We start from the raw sequence: 12329 nt of genomic DNA on the forward strand, positions 1-12329 counted from the left end.
GCGTTATTTAATATCGCGTATAACAAGGTGCCGTAAGCGGTGAATTAAAGGATCGGCTAAATTCCCGAAATCAAAACAAGCAAAGTACTCGTTAAATTAAAAACAGCCACCCGCATTGTGCAATTTATTATTGAATCAAAGCACAAGCATTTGATTATGAAATTTGAGAATGGTGAGGTTTTACGAGAAGAATAGAGAAGATTGTTATATGCATTCAGAAATACAATGGTAATTAATTTGCAAATTGCAATAACATTGATCGACAAAATTTCACTTTTCTTATTTTAAATTAATGTGATAGAGTTTCTTAAAATATTATTTTGTGTTGATCTCAATTCCGTTTGTTAAATTTGAAGACAGGATTTTTAAACATATTGTGACATATTAAAAGATTCTTCTACTTATCTCTTTTACTTAGAGCTTATAAATAAATGATTCAGCTTGAATTTAACACGATTTTCTATTAAAAGACTAAGCAAAAAATAAATCATTTTAAGTTAAGAAAAAGATCTCATACAACGAGCTATTGTTAGCTCGTTATATTATTAGCAAAATGTATATATTTTTAAAAAGAGATATCGGTTACAAGAAAAAATTATAACTTATGAAATACAATAAATTCTGAATCTTATTTTCAGAATTAGCATTAAAAATATACAAAAATTAACTAAAATTATTCATTTAATAAAATCATTGTCGATCAATGTAATTGAAGTTGTACATCTTCGACAATGAAGAAATATTTTGAAATTATAGTTTAGTTAGAGATCACGCCATCTTTTCAAGGATCATGTCAAGTGATTCATAAATTCGGTACTAATTATCTCGCGACAGCAAACATGAATAGTCCATCTTTTCATTGGATATATGCGAAAACGTGCTCGCAATATGTACGAAGTGCTATTTAAGTGTTCTAGCATAGGGAAGGCCATTTTGTTCGCGAGAATATTGACAGAGATCTCGTGTCGGGGCTTGCGAGCTGCAAACATGATTTTGCGAACTTGCACGTTTTGCGTTGCACAATTTATGTTGCCAGACATATATTACGTTCTAATCTAACTTAGAGAAGTATCTTTTGCAAATACTCGCGAAGCTACGGAGGCCATGCATAAATTAAACAGGAATAATATCACAGCGGACGTTGCTGTCTAGTATAGTTTTCTGAAATCCAAAGCATTCGATTAAATAATACGAAGTGGAATACCTTGAAAAATCAATACATTACAATTTTGAAGCTATATTTAGATAAGATCGAAATATTTATATTCTCCGTAAGACACAAAGTGCCAAACGCGTTTGATGATCATAAGATTGCTAATAATAGCGCATCGATAAAGAATAATTTAATGTACTCGCGAAGGAGGTCGCGTTCTAAAACAGACGAAAACTTTCCTTTAAGATAAATCTCTACAGACAGGTCATGTCGCGAAAACGTAAATTCCGACCATGATCTCTCCTCGAGATCTGCGGCACCTCGAAGATTCTCGCAGCGGCACGGATATTCATAAATTATCAGGATCCGCGCGGGAATATTACACCGCACCGACGAGAAACCATCTCGATTTCGAAGAGTATAACGTAATTAGCAATAAAACTTCCGCGTACGCATTTCCTGGTACATCGCTCGCGCGCTTGTTTCGCTGGCCATCTCCTGCGGAGTCTTTTTTTTCCGCGTGCGCGGAACGGAGCTCCGGCTGACCCGGTCAAACAACCTTAGGAGGAGAAACCTTACGATCGATATACTCGCGTGTTTATTGCTGAACTTTTAAGAAAATTTATTGTCAGGCGTTTTCGACGTCCTCGACTCTAGATGGGGGAATCGCATCATTCTTCCCGAGGCGTCGCGTCGCGTCGGCGTGAAACTATCGGGAAAACGTGTTTTGCGTAGTATATCAAGACGGACAAATTTATTGCTAGATAAATAACATCGCAGGTACGATGATACGCGTCTACGCGCGCGCGTGTATAAATATTATAACGCGCGCGTACGATAGCGGCGAGGCGTGGAATGTGAAAGACGCGCGAGATGAAAGTAATCGAATACCATCTCGTGTTAAGAACGTGACGGAGGATCGGGGATCGATGAGGAGGGATATTTAATGAACGGCGATCAAGGTATTACACACATTTAAGTATACAATATTCTTTATTTCATTTCGTACTCTTCTCTCGACTCGGACACTCAAACGGTGCCCATGCCTCGCGCGTATCGTCTGATCGTGGCTACCGCATCTCCCATATATTCTTCTCTTCCTTCCTTCCTTTCTTTCTTTTTCTTTTTTTTTTTGTACTTAAACGCAACTGCGGATCCTACTGCGGACGATCGGCACGATCAGAGCTTTTCGGAACGGTTCCTCGCGCTTGAATTCGATATCATCCCTGTTCGTCCGACAAGATTCTCGAAAAATATACATAAGTTACGTACTAAGAGCACTTGGAATTCGCAGAATCACAATATATATCCGGCGCCCGGATCATCGTCGTCCGATCTCTTGCATCGCCGTCGATTTCTTTTTTTTGACAAATCGACGCGAGTGCACGGATCGAAGTGAGTTGATGATCCGAAGCTTCCGAACACTACCGAACGATTCGTCGGCGCAATAGTACGCGCGAAGCACTCACTGGCCATCTCGCCGTGCGTTGTCGCCACGCTACGGCAAACGGTTACATATCGTTTAACGTTAAACTATCACCGGCGATATTTTTTACCGCCGTATTTTTTAAGGCACCGCTTCAAGCTGGTGCTACGATATGCGCGATTCGTGATTCGTGATTCACGGTTCGTGATCCGTAGTGGAAATTCGTCGGTTCGCCGATGTGAACCCTGCCACACGATTCGCGATTCGTAGTCTCGTTCGTTTGCATAGCGCAGCTCTATACACGAACGATCACGAATGAATTGATCCGATAGTGTTTCACGCCTCTTAATTTCGTCGATATACCGCGCTGGTGAATCAGCGTGAATAATGAATTAGCGACGAATAATGAACGCGACGAATCTACCTGTCCACAATATGCACGAGACTCAATAACGAATAGCCGGAATCGCGAGTCGCGCATAGTCTGATGCCAGCTTCATAAGGCACGATACGTCCGTCGTACGTTTCTTCGAACGACGAAAGAGAATATATCGCGAGCCGATATATTCTCGGTCGCTTCGTCAATGTGCACCTGCCGTCGGGGTACCGGGCAAAAGAGACTTGTGTGTCGACTGTCGGTTAATACCGAGCGGCTTGAGCAATTTTCATCGATCGGACGATCGCCGATCGTAAAGCCGTTTATGCCGGCTGGCTACGCGCGGCACTTCTTCTTCGTCTTCTTCTTCTTCTTCGGCATAGGCGCTCTCCTCGCTTACTCCTGCTTTTCTCTCTCATGTCGTTCCAACGTAATCGTATTCGGCTACTCCTCTTTCCCTCTGAGTCGCCTCCTCGTTTCTTGCGCCAAGGCACCTTTGACACTCGGCCGTGCTTCTCGCTCGCCGCGTTATTACGATGTAACTGTATCTTCTTTCACCCTCTCTCTGCATCTCGTGCGCACTCATTCTCTTCTTCATCTTTCTCTTTGCCTTCTTCTTCTTTTTCATCCATTTGTTTTTTTTCCTTTGATCGCTCGTTCTTCTTCCTCCTGCTATGGGAGAGCCTTCGATCGTTAACTTTATTTCACAAATTACTCGATGACCTTGCCCCTATTATCCACGTGAATTTGGAGTGACACCGATCCTTTCTCGATCGGATTCAGTTCTTGTTGAGCACTTAGTGAGCACCGTTTGGTATCCGAGGTCATGTCTTTCGGGTGAGATCTAAGGGCGGTCCGGTATCTTGCAGAAGCTCATTTTCCTCGCTATTGCTCGACTTCTCCTCTTCCTCCTCCATACTGCCAGCATCCACTTCCTGTCCATCTGTCCTTGTGTCCTTCATACTGAGATCCATTGGCTCATCTTGTTCTGGCCCGAGAGATCGCAAGAATGTTAGATTCTTATCATATGCGACCTCTGTCGAACCTGCTCTAGGACATCGATCTCGTTCAGCGGTCTCGCGATCAATCTCGCGGCATTCTCGATTCTCTTCACTTCTCTTCGTTGGCGATGGAGTCGATCGCGGACTGATGCTCTCACTAGACGAGCTCGACAAACTGGTCGCCATCTGCGGTGGACCTACTTGATTCACATAAGGTACAATAAAGCGTTGCTGAAACGGAAAGAACGGCGTGTTCAGCAATTGCATATGCGTGAGCGCTGGATGAAACAACGGTGGACCCCGCCACATAGGGAACCTCGAAACTTCAGGCCTGAGCATCTCGTGCGGTGCCCTCGGGAGATCGGTAGGCCTCAAGATCGCTTCCTGGCTGGTTCTTGGCGGGATATCGGGTGACCTTAGTTGCACCGAAAGATCCGGTGGCCTGAGCGCACCATCCTCTCTCTTGGGCAATCGATCAGGATGATGATGGTGGTGCAGGTGATGATGGTAACTGTTCGCCGTAGTAGTCGCCGTAGTGACAATGCCGACGATGCTACTGGCGCTAGTGTTACTGGCGTTTTCGGTATTGTTATTATTATTATTGTTATTCGCAGCGTCTAACGAGCCGAATGCTTTCTCATACGCGGACTTGGGATCTTTGATCAGGCGATTTTGCGCTTGCTGAGATTGTTCTTGCAGCAGGCAATGTATCTTGAACCAATTGGAGCGTCGGCCATAACGCGAGCCGGACTTGGACATGCCCACCATCAGGCACTTCCGCAAGCGACATGCCTTGCAGGCGGTACGATTCTTCTTGTTGATCACGCAGACGCCGCCATTCTTGCATTCGGAAATGCTACCCAGATTGTTGTAGGTGCGCCCGAAGAAAGACTGTACAACAGAAAGCGAAATGGGCGCGCATTGATCAGTCGTAATCGATTAACGATTTACGCTTTCGCTTTATTAGAGACCAGGCATACTGAGAAACACGCGTTGAAATAAATGTTTAGCTATTTTTTAGTAAAAACCAGATTCTTAGCAGTCGCGAAAATCTACAAGTTTTATCTAAAAATCGCGCGTACTCGCGAGATACAATTTAACCTTTGCACAACGGCACACAGATTCCAATTAATAATGCGTAACAATTCTTAATTTGATAATGAATTACACTAATTTATAAAGTTCTTTGCAGAAGCATATAAAATTTCTAGGATAATTTTCGTCGTTGAGTCTGATCTGCTCGAAATATTTCCTTCAAGTCCGATTTTTTAAATATAAGAAAAGACATTTTTTTCAATATACTTTCTAAAACTTTTATAATGCAGAATCTTACTCTTCTAGAATGAAATCTCACTCTTAAAGATTAAAAACTGAGCCATTATTTTTCAAGACTGATTCAATTTTTATTCTTTAGACTGAGATTCCACTCAAAAAATTTAGAGAATACATATAGTAAAGTTTTTTATTTTAGAAAAATTTTGAAATTAGAAAACAAATCATGTTGAGAGTTCAAATTTTGTTTTTTACATGACTAGATTGGTTTCATGTATTAGAAACCAATAATAGTCACTTAGCATGTTTCTATTCCAATATCCCTGATAATGTTTTTCAATTATCAAAATCTGAAAACATTCGCTTATAATTCATCGCACCGAGAGTATTAAAAAAAAATTATATATCTTAAAATGATAATTTAAAATGATGCTGCATTTTAAAAATTCGACCTGATGGAATTTCTGGTGGCAGATTCGAACTCAAATATCGTATGTCAAATATCTCTGAAACCCGTTGAAAAATTATTTTTTATTCTTATTAAAAATTATTTAAAATTTATAAACGAATGAGTAATTAATTTTTATCAGGATATTCTTGTACTGCCATCGATGTGAGAGCCCGACTTACATATAAAAAAAGTGATATGTCCGATACTATTGCGCTTTATTCCTATACATTGATTCTATTTACGCGATTTATGTAATTTCCGGTGTAAATGTCGCGAGAAACAGATCGCGAGTCATCCCTCTCTTTCTATCTTTTTTCTTCATTCTTTTTTTGTTTTGTTACTAGAGAATAACGATACGGATGAATAGCTGTGGAAGAATGGTGACGCGAAGATACTGACCTTGCAGCCTTCACACGTGAAAGCCCCAAAGTGAAAACCCGCGGCTGGCTCTCCGCAAACCCTGCAGAGCTGATTCATCTGCAACAAAAAGATGCGACATGTGGTTACGCTCGGGATCTAAGGACGTTCAGAATATGCCCGACGATCGTGTGTCTGATCCCCGCACAATATCTGCCAATCACGAAAGGGTTTCTCGATCTAATGCATGCTCTCGAAACGCAAGATCAGAACAACGAAGCGTACTGTGATAGGATATAGAACCGGAGCCTCCTCTTTCAATACAAAGCGCTATTATGACATCATGATCGAAAAGAAACAAGACAATTTAATAAATATGATAAATATGTATATCTTCTTTATAACTTGACTTGCATTATTAAATAATATAAAATCTACTAAAATATATTTTTTCCAGTATATTTCCAATGTATTTTCTCTTAATGTATAAATGTAATAAAGTATTTTCGAAAGGGATATTGTTATCAATTTATCTGTATGTGTAAAATATCAATTAATTATTATCTTCTTCAATACCCATTAGAGATACAAAATTTAATCAAGATCTTATGAATAAGCATTATATTTTCATCCGTTATATTAGGTGTAGTAAAAAGAAATCCATTATTTTTCCATTCAATTTCATAAAATAATGGATTTCTTTTTACTACACTTAATATTATAAATGTAATATGTAAAATGCTCGTAAAGTAGCTCTATCCAATTTACATATTTATAAAAAGAATCGCAGGAACTTATATGTGATAGTATCTTGGATTAATTTCACTATCATAAAATTGAGATTAGCAAATTTTAACATATAAATTTATCATATTTCTTTGCTATACATTTTTAAACATAATAATTCTCCTCTATTTTGCATTATTTTACATTAAAAATAAAAAATAATTTAGAAGAACCATTTATTTCTGTAGCACAATCTGCCACAATCGATTGTAGTCTAACAATGAGGAATGAAGGAAATTCATGAAGGAATTTTCATGTTTAAATTCGATCTCGCGTCAATATCTTAAACTACGTACAATCTGTTGTCGAATAATGCAATCGCGGCCGATCTGCGCATTGTAGTCGGCAATCAACGCGAGCGTGCATCTGTTCCGCTATGGAGGATCCTCGACTGTGATGTCGCGCGAGGAAAGAAGAAGAACTCTTTCTTACTTTGTACGCACGAGAATCGGCGAGGAGCGCGCGAACGAGGAGTCTGTTTTCTCGCTGCGAGAAATCGTCTTCCTATTAAAACCTAGTTAGCCAGTCATTACTAGCTCCTCATAGGAGCTTGGACGTGCAGCTCGTCGCGAGAAAGGCACGGGGAGAAGAGAACACGCGGATTGTGCGCGGGCAAAAGAGCGGAGGATGTGACTCGCACAGATCTGATTCCCACACGAAAAGAGCGCTACAGTAACGGCCGCCGTTCTGTTGTAACGCGACGAGAAATTGATCGCTCGCGTTACGAGCGGTAATTGTCAGGGATGATCAAAACGTGCTCGTGTGAGATTCGCACTCTTCTTCGCGGACGTCATATAGTCAGATGGGACGACACGCTCGCGGTCATTTATGACTTTCACAAGTTTCGCAAATTTTATGATTCATTAATATTTTGGTTCATTTTTATTGTGCCACTTGCACGAATGGTGAATATTTACACATAACGGTTTGCTTTGGACTCCGTTTCGAATATATATTTATATAATGCGAGATAACGGCGATTCGCAAGGTAATATACATTGGATCAATCGAATTTAGGCATCGCCACGTTTGTTACCGCTCCTCACACGGAATCGATTTGATTACAAAACGATTACGTGAGCGAGCATTTCTGGTGCACAGAAAGAACGATTTTGTTGAAATATATAAACATTTAGATAAAATTAGGCCATTAAAATATTTGTAGGAAACTCAAGCATGATGAACAATATATTGCAAAAAATTTAATATTCTAGCAATCAGCTTTAATATTCTAGCAATCAACTTCTATATAATTATCTTAATAAAATTTATTTTCAGATCTGTATTTAGCTAAATTTTTAAATACTTCTATTTTTAAATTCTTTCTATGTGAAGTTCTACGCGATCTAAATCATGAGAAAAAATATTTCGATAATGATGCTAATATAATATGACGCATTAACTGTAATATTTACATCAATAAACACGCATGCTACGTGCAGATATAGGGGAGATACCGGGTTAATTGACTATAAGGGTAAGTAGAATAATCGAGATTACAACACAAGATTAAAAACAAAACACACGAGACACGCATAAACGTGTCTGAACACGCAACAGCGACTACCGCTAAGTCTGCTGTAACATCTTGTTGCGAACATTATCTATGATAGAAATTATGCCACAATTTTAAAAAATCGTACATCTAAGTAAATATTTTTATTCTTAAAATTTTTGTTTTGTATATCGTATATAATTGTCTGCGATATTTGATTTCTATTTAAATAAGTGTAATTCTTACTTAATAAAGTCCAACAGATTTTTTTTTGTTTATGTGTCTTTGTTATTGTATACTGTTAATGTTTTTAAAAAATGAACGGATGGGGATAGTAGACTAACCACAGCATGGAACTGTATGACTCATTTAGTGACGACTCTTATAGTACTTACTCAAAATTTTATTCCTTTAAAGAGATTTTCCTCAGTGATAAATACTATAATATTATAAGTTTCCTCATGTCCAATCTCGAAAACTAGGCTCATTCGACATGTTTTTGCACGAAATGAACAAATTTTGCAAAAAGAAGCATTGTTTTGCTCTGCGAAGCGAATGTTTGTGTTTAAAATATATTTTTATAGTTTTATTAATAGCCAAAGATGTAGCTTAAAATACATTAATCTTTATTTTAATAATCTTAATCGAATTATCCCGGTCCCAGTTGAATCCCCTAGTTAAATCAGATGGAATTCATTAGAAAAATGCATTTTTTTTTATATTAGTTATCAGTTTCTCCTTATTATTAAAATATTATTAGATAGTCAAATAGTGTAGTAACTGATATAGAATTCATTTTTTCGATAAGTCTCTTAATTTCGTCTGTAAAAATTTGAAACTGAAAAATGAGTCTATTAACTCCGGTCTTCCCTACTTAACGAAAATGATAAACTTTCTCTTTTTTCGCACGTTTCGCATGCAGGATAGAGATTCTTTAATTATTCTAATAAGAATCTACAAAGAATGATTTTACTAAAGTATCTAAAAAATTTTAGTTAGATATAGATCTAAAGATAATTTTATTGGACCATCAAAATAATTACATAGGAATGGTGCGCATTGAACGTGATAGTTACATTGTACAATACTTGTTACAAAAAGTTTTGACATTCTAGCAAACAATTTGGGCGTTCTACATAATTATTTTGATAGTCTTTAATAAAACCGTTCTTTCCGTACAGATATGAAATAATTAGTTTTGATCTGTCATGTTTTGTTCGGAAAGAAAAAAACAGATAAGGAGAAGATATAGAAGAGAAAGAAATAATGAATATCCTTCTCCCTCGCGTGATTTTGAGAAAACACGAAAGAGAATTTATACAAATTCTTATTAGAGGATTTCTAATGCGGGATAAAGATTAATCTACGGCCTTTTCAAATATTCCTCAAATGATGGGATATTGGACAGGATTTCTGCTGAAACGCAGGTTAGCGACGGCAGATATTCGAAAACGACTTTCGATCTCATTAACCTGGGAACGTGCGCGGTACAGACTGATGACTTCTCGCGGAAATGACGACGAGAAGTAGCGACGTGCAGGAGGTAGGAGGCAAAAAAGGTTAAACATCCAACAGATGACGCGACTATGTCACCTCGGTTCTAATCCCCGCGGCCACAAACCACCACACATTGACAAGACTAAATAACGCGCTGTTCTTTCCCTTTGGCCTGTGCCGCTTTTTCTCGTATTTTGCGAATAATCTACATTACTACAAAATGGTCTGCATCCGTCCAAATCCTTTCCGTCACCCATCCCACATGAGAATCATCTCATTAAGTGTCGCCACGAGTGACGTTGAATGAAGAGGCGAACGTGCCGATATAATGTTGATGGCCTTTTTATATCGCGAGCGACACGATTCTCTTCTCTTCCGAGGTTCCCATCGTTCCCTCGATTCCGTTATGCTAAGCCTCGGTTAACGATTTAGAATAATCTAGCCCGTGTAAATACTAATCAACCGCCAAGCGAGCGATGATGACAAGCGTAAACTTGATTTCTACGCGTTTCCAATCCGAGTTCGCAAAAGACACTAATTTAATTGAATCGCGTATACTAATGCGCAGAAATACCATATTTGAATAGTAAGAAAGACCGTAATTTACAATAAGTGCCACGTAACTAATCTCTCTCGTCGACGATTAATTTTATAGCACTAATGCAAATATTACAAATATCAATTACAAATATCCGAGTTTTTTCAGCATTCTCCTATTATAACTGAATACATTAGTTAATATAAAAAATCCTATTAAACAAGTGTTTGTATTAATTAATATTAATTAATAAAATCCTCCGGAGCTCTAAAATTTGTAATATAATTACTGATGCTGAATCTGTAAAATTGTTTTATGTCGATTAAAAGACATTAATTAATTTATGTTGATTAAAAGACATTAATTAATGTTAAAGAACCAAAATGATATAATTCGTAAAAAGAGAATGAATACTAAATATTTTTAATAAGAATGATCCAAATATACGATGTAACATAAAAAAATTAAATTGTTTGACATTTTTGACACTTTATAATTGAATGAGCCAATAGACCCATCAACTCTGGATAATTAAGTAATCGTATGAAAAAATGTACAAACATAGCTATTCTTCTTTGAAAAAAAATGTTGCAGTTATATATTTATATATAGAACACAAAATAAGTATCATAAATAAGATTTATGATAAAATACATTTTCGTTTCATTTTTTTTTTTTTAAAGACGAATTTCTGCACAAACTGATAATCAAAAGAAAAAAAGAAGACTCACCACGTCGGTGTTGGCCGCTGCCGATGTGATCGTCGACGTAGGCGTCCACCACCCTGGAGTGGCGGATGTAGTGTTGGCAATAATACCAACACCCGTCGCAACCGAGATGGATCCGCTCCCTACCAATCCTGCCGGACCTGACAGATCGCCCACATCCATTCGACACGTTTTAATCCCTCGATGTCAACCGTTCTGGCCTGTGACCCGACCTGCCCTCTTTCCGTTTGACGTAACGAGCCACCATTTTGCGCGCTTCTCGCGTTTCGTCGTACTGAAACGTTCACGCGACGTATGACATCCGGCCTGATAAAGGAGAAAAAAGACAAACAAATAATTCTCTGAAGAATAATCTCGCGATAACGTCCAGTTATAATATCGCTTGTTAACATTAATAACTACTCCGGCCACACATAAGTTTCGAATACTTTTTCTATTGCCTTCACATACCATGCATGTTCAAGATCATAATATCTTATTCAGATTCGGGGATTTATTCGCTGTATAATACATTATACGAGATAAAATAATTTGCGTCCGGCAAGAATGTCGCCTCCCAGCAACAAAATATCTCGAATGAAACGTTAACGAATATCTCCCACTATCAAAGTGGTATTTTTATGGCGAACAAGCGTACGAGGCGGCGTATATCAGCGCGATGTATAATAATTATTCCAGAATACGAGCGGCGGATCGCAGAAACGAGAGAGGGCAGTCCGCCGAAATCACGATCAGCGAACGTCCTTTCCGAGACCCCCGGGTTCGTATCGCTCGAGATAACATGTCGTGTTTACAACGGTGTAACGCCATTACCAATGTTAACGTAGACCGCCCTGCGAGGAACGCATAAATACAAGAGCTAATTACAGAGCCTGCCACGTATTAATTTTCGACCTGCGCACCATGCGGAAACTTTTAAGCGGCGTGCTTATGAATCGTGCTTCTAATTAACAATGTTTAATTTCGATCCGTCGATAAGAAACTCGTATCGTACAATTTGGGATGGAATGATAAATGTCATGTAAATACATGGCAAGTAATATATTCATCTATTACGCACAATAATTCGAAAAATAAATGCGCTCGATTTCTTGAGGAACGAGCGCAATGCGCTCGTGGGAATAACAATCGGTAGCCTGGAGAATTAATCCAATTTCAAGACGTGATTTGAAAGTAAATGTTAATTGAGGATACCAAGATTTCCTTGGTCGATCACAAAGCCACGATTAAGAACGCGGTAATTGGCATC

General features: G+C 38.4%; 1 protein-coding gene across 1 annotated transcript; it reads right to left on the bottom strand.

Annotated features, from left to right (window-relative positions):
• Positions 1–3593: 3593 nt before the first annotated feature.
• On the bottom strand, positions 3594–11242 carry LOC105620991. Its single transcript, XM_012202467.1, has 3 exons — positions 11084–11242; positions 6079–6156; positions 3594–4847 (listed from the first exon to the last, which is right to left on the bottom strand). The coding sequence occupies exons 1-3, from the start codon at positions 11240–11242 to the stop codon at positions 3780–3782; spliced, it is 1305 nt and encodes a 434-aa protein (XP_012057857.1). The 3' UTR covers positions 3594–3779.
• Positions 11243–12329: the final 1087 nt, after the last annotated feature.

Source organism: Atta cephalotes, assembly GCF_000143395.1.
Source record: "Atta cephalotes unplaced genomic scaffold scaffold00031, whole genome shotgun sequence".
NCBI classification, from domain to species: Eukaryota; Metazoa; Arthropoda; class Insecta; order Hymenoptera; family Formicidae; genus Atta; species Atta cephalotes.

Excerpts from the sequence above, each read along its gene's own strand:
- LOC105620991 (XM_012202467.1), bottom strand. The coding sequence starts at position 11,242 with ATGGATGTGGGCGATCTGTCAGGTCCGGCAGGATTGGTAGGGAGCGGA. Across the intron at positions 6,157-11,083 it reads CAGCGGCCAACACCGACGTG|ATGAATCAGCTCTGCAGGGT; the intron begins GTGAGTCTTCTT and ends TTTTTGTTGCAG. Across the intron at positions 4,848-6,078 it reads TCACGTGTGAAGGCTGCAAG|TCTTTCTTCGGGCGCACCTA; the intron begins GTCAGTATCTTC and ends TCTGTTGTACAG.